At 40.2% G+C, this 14,364-nt stretch overlaps 1 protein-coding gene across 1 annotated transcript in view; it reads right to left on the reverse strand.

Moving 5' to 3' along the window:
• The window catches only part of LOC122810799 (high choriolytic enzyme 2-like), a 171,744-nt gene that overhangs the window by 119,103 nt on the left and 38,277 nt on the right, over positions 1-14,364 (reverse strand). The window contains exon 2 of the mRNA XM_044082360.1: positions 2,843-2,947. Within this exon, the coding sequence (XP_043938295.1) occupies positions 2,843-2,947 (105 nt within the window). The remainder of the gene's footprint in view (positions 1-2,842; positions 2,948-14,364) is intronic.

The following is a 14,364-nucleotide window of genomic DNA, read 5'->3' on the forward strand; positions in this document are numbered from 1 at the left end:
ACCTCTTCCATTTTTCCAAATTCCAGTGGCTCAAACTTTGCCCTACTTTTCCCTTTGGTAGCCAAGACCTTGGTTGCTTACCATTCCCAAGCCAAATAAACTTATTTCCTGGCTCTGGCCCCATTATTCCTTTCAAGCTTACAGTACTCTCTCCCTTATGTCTGCATAACCTTTCGCAATCACTTGAATCCCAAGCCTAAACTGGTTTCACCCAAAATAAATTGATATGCATAATGGGTGAAATGGTCTAGTTGGTATAACCACCTCCTACTTACCAGACTTTACTCCATCCTCCCATTCCCCTCCCGAATACCTCTGGATTTGATCACTAACTGTACATAAATTCATTCATGGGTCCCCTACCCTCTAAAGTTGAAGTAACCAAAAATTAGTTGGTCTACACAATCTGATACCTTTGTCCCACTGTTCAGGGTGACCTTTTCCTCCCCCTAAAGATGTACTTTTCCACCCCCTAAATATATGTAGCCTCCTTAACTGCAGCTCCATTTGTCTTTTCATACAGTTTTATTCCAGAAGGGTGTGTAGGTCAGAGTAGAAATGTATAACTTGATCAAGGCTTAAGTACAACAGAAGGAATCATAGCCGGCATAGACCAACTAAGCGGCCGCCTGGGGCACTGCTCTAGTAGGGGCACTTTTCCAGTATTTGGTATAGTTAGACCAGGATGGGGCACCTGGTGGTGGTGGGGGGCATCTTGGAGCCCTTTGCCTAGGGCACCAGCTGACCTAAGGCTGCTCCTGGAAGGAATTCTGTTAATCACTGCCTACCAGCCCAAAGCACAACAGTAGACCCAAACATTCTGTTCAGGGCCATCAATGCCCCCTTATAGCTCCCTAGTGGAGCATTTTAGGATTTGGAATATTGCACCTCTTTCTGGAATCGGTTTTACTCATGAGAAATATTCCACAGGATTGCTAGGTTTCAAATGCAATACCCATCTGTACTAAATTGCCACCATTTTGCCTACTTGGGTTGGTCACAGATGCAGCAGTGAAGAGTCCAACTTGGCTCCTTTTCTTTCTCAGATGATTACTGAGCAAGGGAGGTCACTAGCAGTGTCCCATTAGTCCCTTATACACATCTTACTAGAGCCTTCAACCCCGCGCTATAACCCCTAGCTTCATCACTAACCTTGCTGTTTTAGCAGTTGCCTATATTAAAGGCATCAGTGATTTGATAGTTAGTCTAATGATACTCCCCTCTCAAATTCTCCTGCAGTTCAGTTATAAAACTGGTCAGAAACAGCTCTTTATGGACATGAAGCAGAAATATGGAAATCCAATACCACACTTCTCCTGACACTGCTGTCAGGCAAACTGGCCAGCAAGGACCTGTATTTCCCCATTTCTACCTGCCTTGTGCAAGATTACAGTATTCCAGTCCTCAGGCACATCTAAGTTAGTTGCCTTCAGGGGCTCTACAAGCTCATTGGACAAAATTTCAACAGTAGCCTGTGATCCGAGGTAGCCTTATCCAACCCCAGTCTTACCCCCCCTTAAGAGTAGGCAATGCCCTTCTCTAGCTTGTCCCATCTCTTTCAGTGGATTTAAATGGATGGCCTGGAAAATACTCCTGCTCTTTACAGGTTTTAAACTGAATCTTTCAACTTGTTTTAGAGTAGTGCTCCCTATCCCTGTTCTAGTCTTAATTATCCGTTTTGAATTCCCTCAGTCTGCAGAATTTCATTTTATCCAGGATTCATGTTTAGCAGAGTATGCTCTGGCTGGTGGAAGGAGTTTTCAGCATTGGGGGACATGCACTGTACAGTACAATCACAATGAAAAACTCTTCACATGCAGTGGCTGAATTGTACCAGTTTGACTACTCATACATTTTATATATACGTGCACTTGCACTCTAGATGCATATTTTTAAACTGTTGTACATCATAGTTCTGCAATTGAGGCAATGAACGAACAACAACCTTTCATTCAGGTTCTCACGTAAATGCCTCTTCAAGCTCAAGATTCAGTTCACTGTTTACATGGTGTCTTAACATGGTTGTCATGTTTGACATTTAGTAACTTGGCATTAGAGAATGGTAAATCAGTCCAAGGACCTTTTACAATCAACCACTACTCAAAAGCAACTCCTGCTTCCAGAAGGGCAAAATAAAGTGACCATGGGAGAGGGGGGGGGGTAAAAGCTGACTGAATGGTTAACACTTGTCTACTATTTGCTGGTAAATTTAATTCTACAGATGGGTAAACACTGGGAGACTGATTGCGCCCACCAGCAATTTCTACTGGAGCATTGATAAAAATGCAGATCTTTTGTAATGGGTGTTCGTGGAGGTGTAGGATATAGCATAGGGTAGGACCCTTCATTGCACAAAAAGGTGGAACTTTTATATGGGAGAAGACACTCACTCCTACTCCAATGGAGAAATTTCAGAATACAGTTTCATTCAAGGAAAAGCCAGGGTTTTATCTTCCATAGGACATGGAGGGAGCACAAGTACAGTTAAGCAAGGAGATCCAAGATGGACGTGCTTGGAGAGGTGCAGAATTTTTTTTCTCCAACCCAGTGCAGAGGCAATCAAAATAAGTTCAAATGTACCTAGTCAGGCAGCGTGCTGCCCTTCACCACCCACTTTTCAAAAAACATTTGAAAATCTGATATTATGCAGTTTAGTGCACAAGACAAATTCTACTGCACACAAACCTTTCGTTTTTGCTTGACTGATTAAGTTAACTATTGCCATCATCAGCATCCAGATATGCCATCTTGTTCTGTACTCAGCATCATTTTGGATTACTTTCAACATTAAAGCATCCTTCTGTCTGTAATGCTGTGCCACTTAAAAGAATGTAAAACTTACGTTTATTTATATCAAGGATGATATCTGTATTGGTGTCGTCCTCTTTTGCAGAATAAAATTCATATTCTCCCACATCTGGCTTCAGTTTCTGATTTACTGGACATGCTGAAAAACAAATTGCTTATCAGTTGGTTAAGTGTAGCTATGAAAAAGTGAAATCCTGAAGTAAACTAATACTTCCACAATCAGCAAGACTAGCAACCACCACAGACAGTTAAGAGAAACCACGTGCAGTTTGGGGAGACACTATGTACAATGTATTTAGTCGTGATGGGCTTCATTCAAGCACCATTTCTAATATGGATCATAAATCCAGGCAGTGGTCATCTTATTGCTTTAGTTATAGACAAGCAACTTATGCAAGCCAGTAGTATTGCTTTTTAGCAGCTTGCAGGAACCCCCACCTTCCAAAAGTCTACCCTTAATTTCCTGTCTCATTACTACTAAAAACGTAGTAGTAACAGACAATTTGAAGCTAAAATGGTAGAGTTGCATTTTCATAGGCTTCCCACTTGGCCTGAAGAGCTCGGTTAGGAAAGCTTGCAACAAGCAAAACTACCATCTCATTGAAAGCAGATGTACAAGCTTTAGAAATAGACACCTGACAAAGTTAGTTTGGAAAGCCCACACTAGTATACTTAACTTTGTCCCTAATAGCTGAAGATGTTAGTGGTTCTTTCCTCACGTGTTCATTACTGTCCACTTTTTGTGCTAGTTTAAAACTATTGTATTTGTGTGCTTAGTTGTGCTCAATCTTAAACTTTTCTGCTTTCTATGCTGTTTAAGCCTTACGATTAAAAATGGCCTAGAGGAAAAATCATTTCAATTGTCCCAGATTTTCAGTGCCATTCCCTATTGTCTTGGGTTTTGCGGTCCTTTCTAATCCTCTCAAAAAAAACTTAGGCAAAAAGGTGGTAGGTTTCACTTAATGACAGGGTAAAATTTATTTTGCTTCAGAAAATCGCAAGTTAACTTCTTACTCCCATCAACTTACAATAGTACTAATAAAAGTCCTCAATTTCTGGATTTGTTCCCCATGGAGTTGAGAAATGAGGCCTGTCCACTTACCTAGTTAAACTGGACAAGATACGAACGAGCTACAGGTAAAGCCTAGGTCAACATATTGAGCTCAAGAGTTAATACCAGACTTGCTGGCCTACAGTCATACACCACTAGTTCGCATTCTACACCTACCAATGCTTAGAGTAAGTTCTGGCAGGTAGCTATTTGTTTTTACCTTTAAATCATTACAAGCCCAGACCCCAACAGGTATATGGAAAGATTCCATCACGTTCATGAAAACCAGAAAATGAATTTTTTCCCCCATTTACACAAAGTACATACGCAATCATGGTAGGGTTTCTTCCTACTAGCCTCAAACAGCTGGGTATTTAACCCCACATCATAAAATCAGGTAAAACAGAACTCCGCATTGACCCTATTCAAACAACCTAGATAAGATGACAGACCACAAATTTGCCCCTGGGGTGGCACCCATGTCTCAGACAAGGGTAGTAGAGGTTGATCAGACCCACTGTTCATAAATTCGTTCTGCAACCTACCAAAGAAAAAGTGAGGATACATTACAAGCCTAGCCATGTTAAAGGCTCAAGGACTGCTAGCCTAGTAACCTCCTATGAACCTATAAAAAGGTGCAACAGTTGTTGTGGAGCACTGTGGGGAGATGGGGCAATTTCACCTTCCCCCAAACATTCACACTGCCAACTTACAAATCTTTCCAGAAATTTGATATTTGGGAGAGAAATTAAGGCACAGACACGTAATGTAAGATATGCAATGGACAATTTCCCCACTGAAATGTTTGCATGTTCAATCTAGATGGCATTTTGGCAGGAGACTCACAGCTTCTACTGAGGCTACCTAAATATCATGCAATTGTGATTTACTTACAGCTAGAAAGAATGAATTCCAGTCTAAACACTTCAGCTGCTCACAGTAGCATATTGTAAGCCTTGTTTAGAATCGCCATATACAAATTTATAGCTCAAAAGCAAGACTTAGAATGAACTTGTTGGGATTTTCTAACAGCTGTGCACATTAATGAAAGGAACACTGCTCTACACAATGTCAGGATTTAGACAGCTGTACATGTTTAAATGGAGATGCATGTTGCAGCAAAGCACAATGAATCCATTTATACCAGAACTATACAAAACTGAACTGCACACTCAAGTGTACTCCAAACCATGCAGCCTCATATGCACCACTTAACTACAGAGGTACAACTGGGCAAAGTCCGCCTATACAGAAAGATGTCCAGTTACAAAATTAGGAACCAAATCAATAAAACTACTTATGCAGTACAAGGTGGTCACCAACTAGACCTACACGAACATGCAAGTAGTATTGCTTCAGCTTGAACTACATTAAAACTATTTTGACAGAATTGCTAAATTTTCCACCCCATTTCTTAACATTGCATAATTACCCCCAATGCAATTCCAGGAGTCAATAGTAAGCTTTCTGTAAATGAAGATCCTTTTACTGTAAAAGAAATACCATAGTACACAACTCAAAGATGATTCAGACCAAGTTTAAGGAATCCATACTGCTCAACAGTACAGATTCACAGAATGCCCAGATTTGTGCCTGAATTTTGGTCCATTTTTCATAAAATTGTGGTTTCCTGACAAATGGCAAACTATTAATGACTGAAGTTAGAAAATGAGACATTTGAGTTTGACTTTGTACCCTTCAGAAAATTCATGCTAATGCAAAACCTGTTATTCTAATCAACCCAAGGTTGTAAGAGCACTATTTAAAAATTGCCCCCATTTTCAGACATTGGTCTCATTTATGGCTTTGTCCAGAGTTCTTGCTCTAAGAGGTTGAGAGGTATGAATGATACAATTACGTCCATCCATGGTTGCATCTCACCGGAACTGAAGACATTTATGGCAAATTAAAGGGCTATACAAAGCTAGCCATCTATCCATTTACATATCATGGTGGTGCCAAAATAAATATTCATTGATTACTACACTTCATGATTTAAAAACTGTGTGCACCTGCTAAAAGCCTTAAAGGTGTGCCTGCTATAGCCTTTCAAGAGCTCAACCTTCATTATGGCAGCAGAAATCCCCAAATCAGGTCAGCATAGTAATTTAATGCAAATGATAGTTGCCAGCTTGAATGCGACAAACAAAAACTTTATATACACATGCATCAAAAGCAGAAGATTCCTACTTCAACTGTCCAGAATATCCCAGATTTTTGCCCTGCCTCTCAACAGTAATATTTAATACCACAGCGTCATACCAGTTCAGAAAAATTACACAAGCCATGTTCTCTCCCTATTCAAGGTTTCAATCTAAAATAGTTTATGCATGGGCAAATAAGTCATGTGTGCAAACCTATGACCCATAGCAACATAATCTGAAATAAATTCAATCCACACAGCTGTAATCAACCAACGGCCTCTTTCCTGCTCATTCTGTTAGACAGAATGCCCACAGTATCTTCCATTCTGTTTGAGTTTATTAGATGGCTTTTTACACATCTCAGAAATGTTTATTTTTTTTGGGGGGGGGGGATCCTTTTGCCTTCATTTCTGCATTTTGTTCTGCCCATGGAACAAATTTTACAGCCATCAAGATTGTTTTTGTAAAACAAACCACAAGTTAAATACACAATACATATGAAGTTTAGCCCAGCAGGTTGTGTCAGGAAACATCCCAGAGGGAGAAAAAAAAAAAAACAGACCTTAGGGAAGAATACGACATCTCTCCAGATTACTAAACTCAGTTTCCTTGAGCTCCATAGCAGAATTCTTGATCCCCAAAGCAATGTTCTGCCCAATAAAAAGCAGATGTCACATGCAGAGAGCCACAATCCTAAGAAAAAGGCTAGTCTTTCTATTAGGAAAGGAAACATAAAAGCAGTCAAGAGAAGACCAAGTCAGTGGCTCAACAGGTAGCACACTTTTGTGCTGGAAGATCAGAAAGTTGTGGGTTCTACTTCCACCCCAGGTGGACTGGATTAGTTTCCATTACTGGCATAACAGTGTAGCATAAGGGAATGCTGCAATGCTGCACTCACTGTAGTATCCTTCAGAAGACAAACCCAAGGTCCTGTGCCTTGGTTTGTACTAGCTCAAGTTGATGTAAAAATATAACACTTTGCAAAAAACATGCACATTCATTTGCGTACTTTAAATGACTCCAACCTTTTGCATTTCAGTGATTACGCATCTCTGTATACTGAATGCATATGAACATGCAACTTCCTCCCCACTTTTCACCATTGTTACATTCTTTTAAAAAAATTAATGTTACTGGAAATTTTAACCATTTGTCCTATTCCAGATCTGCAAAGTTTATATGTACAATTTTACATTAACATCCTTAACATTAATCAAACTTAATCCCATAGTTTATTCTTTCACATGGTTAAAACTTTTTTTTTAGTTTATAGTAAACTTCTACTGGACTGGGCAATGTTCTTTAACCAGAGCTGTAGCTAGGTATTCTGCCATCCTGTGATCTGGTGCTTCCCTCAACTCTAACAAAGTAAAAAAAAAAACAAACAAAAAAACAAACAGTCATCCTGGAAACTGTGGCAAACATTTCCTATAACTGCACTTCAGCAGTGACCGTGCAGTATCACCATTCATTTCTTCAGTATCACAGAAACCACATCCTTTGATCAAGCCAACACCTTCCACCCAGAGCAACTACCCCCACTCCACAGCCCTATTCTAGGTATAAAAACCCAGAACCCCCATTCACAAAATGGAAGAGTCCAGCTGCCTCCAGGAAGAGAACTTAGTTTGATTCAGTCACTCGTTAGAAACAGACTGCAAAAACAGAGCTTGGCATTTCCACACAGATGTGACATCTTGAATCGAAAGATGACCAGTGACCTTGGCAAGTACAAATCACTAATCATAAATAAGCGCCTTAGTCTCATACAAAAAAGAGTCAGATAAAAGTATCAGCACCAAAACTCCACCTTTTTTTACACCCCTTTAAACTGTCAATTACAAAAGCATACCAAGACACACCCATTCTGTTCAGGATTAAAATGCAACACTTTACAGCAACTCTATATAATTTATGTATGCAAGTTTTTTAGACCGTCCCATATATATTTAAATCAAGTCAGCCATTTCTCCAATGCTTTAAGTTTTAATATGCACAAGGACTACATTAGGAAAAGAAATATTGCAACACTTGTACCCATTAGGTAGGCTAGAATGTCTTCATGCAACTGTTTGTCAGATTCTATTATGATTAAATATCTCAAAGTAGATTTTGTCTTGCAACTTAAAATGTGAATAATTTCAATGATATTCCATGTATCTTGTCTTTGTATGTTTCTTATTTTTTCTTGTATTAAAAAAAATTTTGGTGTTTTGACAGAGCTTTTGTCTCAAGTTTAATATCCCTCAAATGTTTAAGTGACAGCTTCCTGTTATACTTGCCTAAATAAAAACCTGAACAGCATAAGGCACAATACACCACTCTCCGACAAAGAATATGGTGCTCACAGTTTCTCACCCAATACCCATTAATGGTTACCTCTGAAGCCCCTATTACTGAAAATGTGAGTGAACACACACTTGGAACCATTGGTCTGTGAAACCACCTGTTTATTACATTTTCAGATTGCTTTTCTGTAAATAGGTTTTTCAGTACTAAAACCCCTTAAATTTGTCAAATTTTAAGATGCCATTTTTTCAGTATATTAATTATTTCGCTTATTAACACAATGTAGTGATTAAGGAATTCTACTCCACCATCAGTACTTTTTCCTTACCAAAACTGCCCAGAGACCAAAACCATGTTATCAGTTGACAAAAGCTTTCTAGGCCTGTAGGATTTATATTTGGCCAAACTGGTACCTCTTACAATGGGCAAGAAATGTCCTTCTCTTTTATTCAGGACCTCTAGCACAATTTCATCTATTAGGGAGCAGGGATAACCATGCATTTCAGAAGGTCCAAGAAAAATTCCAGTGGACACCATTCTTGCTGCCCTGACAAAACTGACCCTTCACCACAGCCAGCTTTTGCTTCAAGGGGTGTGCACTAGAAAGAGCAAGTTTCTTTTCTAAAAATCCTAGAAAATAATCTGTTATTCACTCTATCCTTTGACAGAAACATCCAGGAATGCAATTTCATCTTCACCTGTTGCATGTATAAATTTCAAAAGATGTTGTACTATGAACATAATCCAAAGATTGAGGAACTAATACTCCAGGGCCATCCCAAACTAACATCGCATCCAAAAAGTGTGGCTAAAGATGACAGTATTGTTGGAACCTTGAATTAAACTTACGCTCCCAAAATATCATAACATTACAATAGTTGCATATATGCCACCACATGGTGAACCCATAAGCCACCCCTTCATGTTGTATATAAAATTCTCTCAAATGAGATGAGCTTAAGCAAAACCATCTCCAACAACTGTAATTTATTTGTGGGACACCTTTATCAACTGCTCAAAACCACTATTCCTACATCATGTGCAGAATATAAATCCTTAATATCCAGTGATGAAGACTGGATCAGTTTTGAATTGAATTCTATTTTATTCAATAATTCCCATGAGTTCTTACAAATTGATGGTTCCATCACTAAATCCTTCAATTTAATAAATAAATTTGGCTATGGGATATGCGACAGACCCTCTTGCATCTACTACTGGATGCATTGGCAGCTAGTGGATATTTATGCAATTTAGACAACCCAAAAATTGTTTGGATCCTAAGAAAAGGGACCTCTCAGCTGAAAATGATTTTCATATCACAGAACAGGAATGATAAATGGGACCTTCACAAATGAATGATTAATTCAGAGTTACACAGACATTTGGCAAATATTCCACTCTTGAGTTGTTAAGTCAGTAATTAACAGACCTAGCTGAAAGAACTGCTTGGCAAAATGCTGTACCTTTTTTCAAGTGAATGGTTGTGTCAGTATAAAATTGTCAGACCAACATAATGGGTGCAGATTTCTCAAACTTTCTGAACTAGATTTAATTTTTAAAAAATTAAAAAAATGCAGTTAGATAATGCATATTTTTGGAATGTGTAGATTGAATATTGTACCTAAAGGTTTACATGTTTGGCACTTCCTACTGGTTTAATAGTGGATTCATCATTTCAAATGAGTTATTTGATAAACAAGGAATTGAATATATGCCCTTAGCAATCAAAACAATGAATTACTAATTGGATGCACTGATTAATCATGTCTCAGCTGGATATTACTGTGCAAAGTTCAGTTTAAAGCTAATGAATAAGAGTATGCCTATATGTTTAAGAGTATAGAACTGAATGCAATTAATAGGAAAAAAGAAATTAGATCAGAAAGCATATAAAGAGAAAACTGCTTACCCCCTTTCCCCTTGTTCACAGGAATGGAGGAATAGAGGATATTTCTAGGCCTAATACATCTGGAGAAAGTTATGGGGACAGGGAACCTGCAACTGATGGACGATTTTTTTTGAGACAGGTCAACCTCTTTCCAGGCATTTCAAACGTCAGAAGCAGAGTTACTCTGCCCCTCAAATAAGTTATTCAGAACGATCCATCCCGTCAAGGGGGTTTCAAGGCCAGGACAGAAACCAGAGCCAAGTTTTAGATTTGATAGCACCAGCTATGGATGGTGGAGCTCACCACTTGTTTAAGTATAAATTTAAAAATCACTACTTAAGGTTATTTTTTCATCAGTACTAACAGATATGGTTTGTGATTTGCAAAGGGCCTCACATTTGTGCCTAGTATGAAAATGAATTTGTCAAGTGTATTAAATTGATTTGAGACAGAGGAAACTCAATGAGCGAGTCAGGAGAATGCAGACTACAAAACCATTTAGTATTTCAAGCACTTACAACCACCCGATCCATACCACCGTTTGTTTGAAAGATTGTGTAAACTCACACATACATGGGAATTGTATAGAAAATAGGACTGAAGCTAGAGCCAAGACTTGGTCATGAGAAATCTATACGAATTATGAAGCCTGATAAGGGTGGTGGATCAGCTTGTCCACACCCCCACCAGTGGCAGTAATATCCTGGAGCTGGTCATTACCAATATGGGTAACTGGTGTTTATAGTTTGGTACTAGGCTATCGGCCCTGAGGCCTATACAAACCCAGCCAAAAAGGTACCCCGGCTTTTGCCATCCAAGAAAATTTTCCTGTGCCACGGTCAAGCAGAGCTATAGAGGTGATCCCCGGGGTGAATTTCCTATTGCTCATCCAATCAAGATTTTTCTTTGTTTAATATAGGTAGTTTATTCGAGTATGGGAAGTCTCCCATACCAGAGGTCTTCCATGCCAGAGGTCAACTCCTCGGTGGTCAGATCTGACTACAAGCAAATCACCCTAGACATACATATCCTTACCCATTAAGGAAACCACTGTCAAAACTACTCTGAAGCCAATGTTATGCTTCTTAAGACAGAAGTGGCAAACTTAGACAGCCATGCAGATAGAAAATAGGAGGTACAACTGCTGACTTACACAAAATGCACTGTATAAGCACACAAGTGCATGGATTGTGCCATCCCCAACAGAACCAAGATGCTATCCTCCAATAAAAGGAAGCCAATCTGGTGGTCCCCTACCATAAACTCTACAACATAAGGAAAAAGCTGTTGTGAAGCAGAGATCCCTCAAAATTCTCCAAAGCCAGTTATGAAAATAAAATTGCCACCGATACCAAAGACAACCACAAAGCATTAAACAGCTAGGTCAAGAATCTCAATAGCAACACTCAGATCTGCTCCGAGCTACAGCACAATGGCACTAAATATACAGAACCAACAGATATTGCCAACATTCTTGCAGATGGGTTCAATGTTAACTTTACCCCCTCACCCTCCAAAGGGCCCATCTTAATACTGAAAGAATGCAAAGCCCCTGTAATCATGGTTGAAGTAAAAACTGCACTTTCAAAAGCCAAGAACACATCATCCATGGGACCAGACAATACCCCAGGCTGTGGCTGTGTACTGCACGAAATACAAAATGAACTGGCACCCCACCCAAGTACCATGTTCAATCATAGCCTCACCTCAGGTTATGTGCCTACTGAATGGCACACAGCGACTGTTACCCCACTCCACAAAGGGGGTGCCACCACAGGCCCTGGAAACTGCCCCATTAGCCAGACGAGCCTGGTCTGCAAGGCCATGGAATGCATCATCTTGGAGCTTATAAACAAAGAACCTCCAAACCCCACTCCTTTTGGGTCTGTAAAAGGTAGATAATGTCTACTAAACCTGATGGACTTCTTTGAAGCAGTCACTAGAGCAAGTTAGTGCACACTTGCCATCTTGACCTCACCAAGGCTTTTGATACCATCCCCCACTCAAATTATAAACTCACTAAACTGGGCATAAATCCTTATGTCACAACATGGGTGGCCAGCGGGCTCACTAACAGAACCCACACAGTAAAAGCAGCAGACTCAAAGTCCTGACATCAGACCAGTGACTACTGGAGTAGCACAAGGTTCGGGTCCTCTCCTGTTTGGCATCAACTTCTCTGAAGTAGAGGCCAACACAGGTGGTCTTTGGCTAACAAAGTTTGCAGATGACTGCAAACTGGGAGCATTAATAGAATCACCTAATGATTTAGACATTCTTTAAAAGGGCCTCACAAGACAGATGCTTTGCGTAAGTCACGACCTCAAGCTCAATGCCAAGAAGTGCATTGTCATCCCCTTTGGGAAAAACCTGTACCCATGAAATACCACATAGCTGGTAGCTCCCTAAACACTGAAAGTGTGATGAGACTCAGGTGGACAGTAGTCTCTTGATAACCTACAATAGAGGTACGACTGCAGAATCCTATACAAATACACTTTATAAGCACTTACGAGTGCATGGATTGTGCTATCCTAACAGAACCAAGATTCTAGACAAAAAAAAAAGAAAAGGAAGCCAATCTGGTGGTATCTGCCATAAATCTCTACAACAGAAGAAACTTTCAAAAAAAGTAAAATCCCATGATTGGAGGAACTCCCTGGTCAGCCTCAGTAAGAAGCTGAGATCCTTCAAAATCCTCCAAAGCCAAGTTATGAAAACAAAATCCCCACAGATTCTAAAGAAAACCACAAATCATTCTATAGCTATGTCAAGAATCTCAATGGCAACACTCAGATCTGCTCAGAGTTACAGCACAATGGCACTAAATATACAGAACCAATGGATATTGCCAACATCCTGGCAGATAGGATCAGTGCTAACTTTACCACCCTCATTCCCTAAAGGGCCCATATCTATACCGGAAGAATGCAAAGTTCCTGTAATCATGGCTGCAAAGGTAAAAAAATCTCCAAAGCCAAGAACACAGCATCCATGGGACCCAACATCCCAGGCTGCATTCTACATGAACTACATAATGAACTGGCACCCCACCTGAGTACCATGTTCAATCAGCCTCACCTCAGGCTTTGTGCCCATTGAATGGCGCACTGCGACAGTTATCCCACTCCACAAAGGGAGAGCCGCAACAGACCCCAGGAACTACTGCCCAATTAGCCTTACAAGCCTGGTCTGTAAGGCCATGGAACATATCATGGAAATCATAAACAGACATTGCTAATCTCCAAACTATGGACCCCACAAAGTTTGGGCTTGTAAAAGACCGATCATGTCTCCTAAACTTGGACTTCTTTGAAGCAGTCACCAAAGCCAGAGATGAAGGTAAGGTGGTTCACACAGCCTATCTAGATCTCGCCAATGCTTTCAACACCATCCGCCACTCTGGAATTATAGACATACTCACTAAACTAGGTATAAATCCATGTCACAAGATGGGTTACCAACTGGCTTACTGACAGAATCCACATTGTGAAAGTATCAGACTCCAAATCAGACTTCAGACCAGTGACAAATGGGAGTACCACAGGGTTCAGTTGTGGGTCCTCTCCTGTTTGGCATCTACTTCTCTGAAGTACAGGATAACACAGAAGGTCTTTGGCCAAGTTCGCAAATGACTGCAAACTAGGAGCCATAATCAAAACTCCCAATGTGGACATCCTACAAAAGCCTCACAGACAGATGCCTAGTGTCAAAGCCATGGCCTCAAGCTCAATGCCAAAAAGTGCATTGTCATCCCCTTTGGTAAAAACTCTGTACCCATGAACTACCACATAGGCAGTAGTCTACTTAACACAGAAAGTGTGATAAGAGACCTTGGGACACAGGTGGAAAGTAGTCTCTGATAAAATCACATCGCCACAGTGGTCAGGAACTCCTACATGGCACATCACAAAAGGCTTCTCATCCAGAAAAGAGGTAATTGTTCCCCTCTACTCACTCAGACCCATTAGAGTACAATGCCCCTTTTGGTATGTACCTCACAAGATGGAACACCAGAGGTCTTCCATGCCAGAGGTCAACTCCTTGGTGGTCAGATCAGACTGCAAGCTAATCACCCTAAACATCCATACCCTTACCAATTAAGGAAACCACTGTCAAAACTACTCTGAAGCCAATTTTATGCTTCTTAAGACAGAAGTGGCAAACTTCAACAGCCATGC

The sequence above is a fragment of the Protopterus annectens genome, chromosome 9.part0 (genome assembly GCF_019279795.1).
Source record: "Protopterus annectens isolate FY-2018-M chromosome 9.part0, PAN1.0, whole genome shotgun sequence".
Lineage (NCBI taxonomy): Eukaryota > Metazoa > Chordata > Ceratodontiformes > Protopteridae > Protopterus > Protopterus annectens.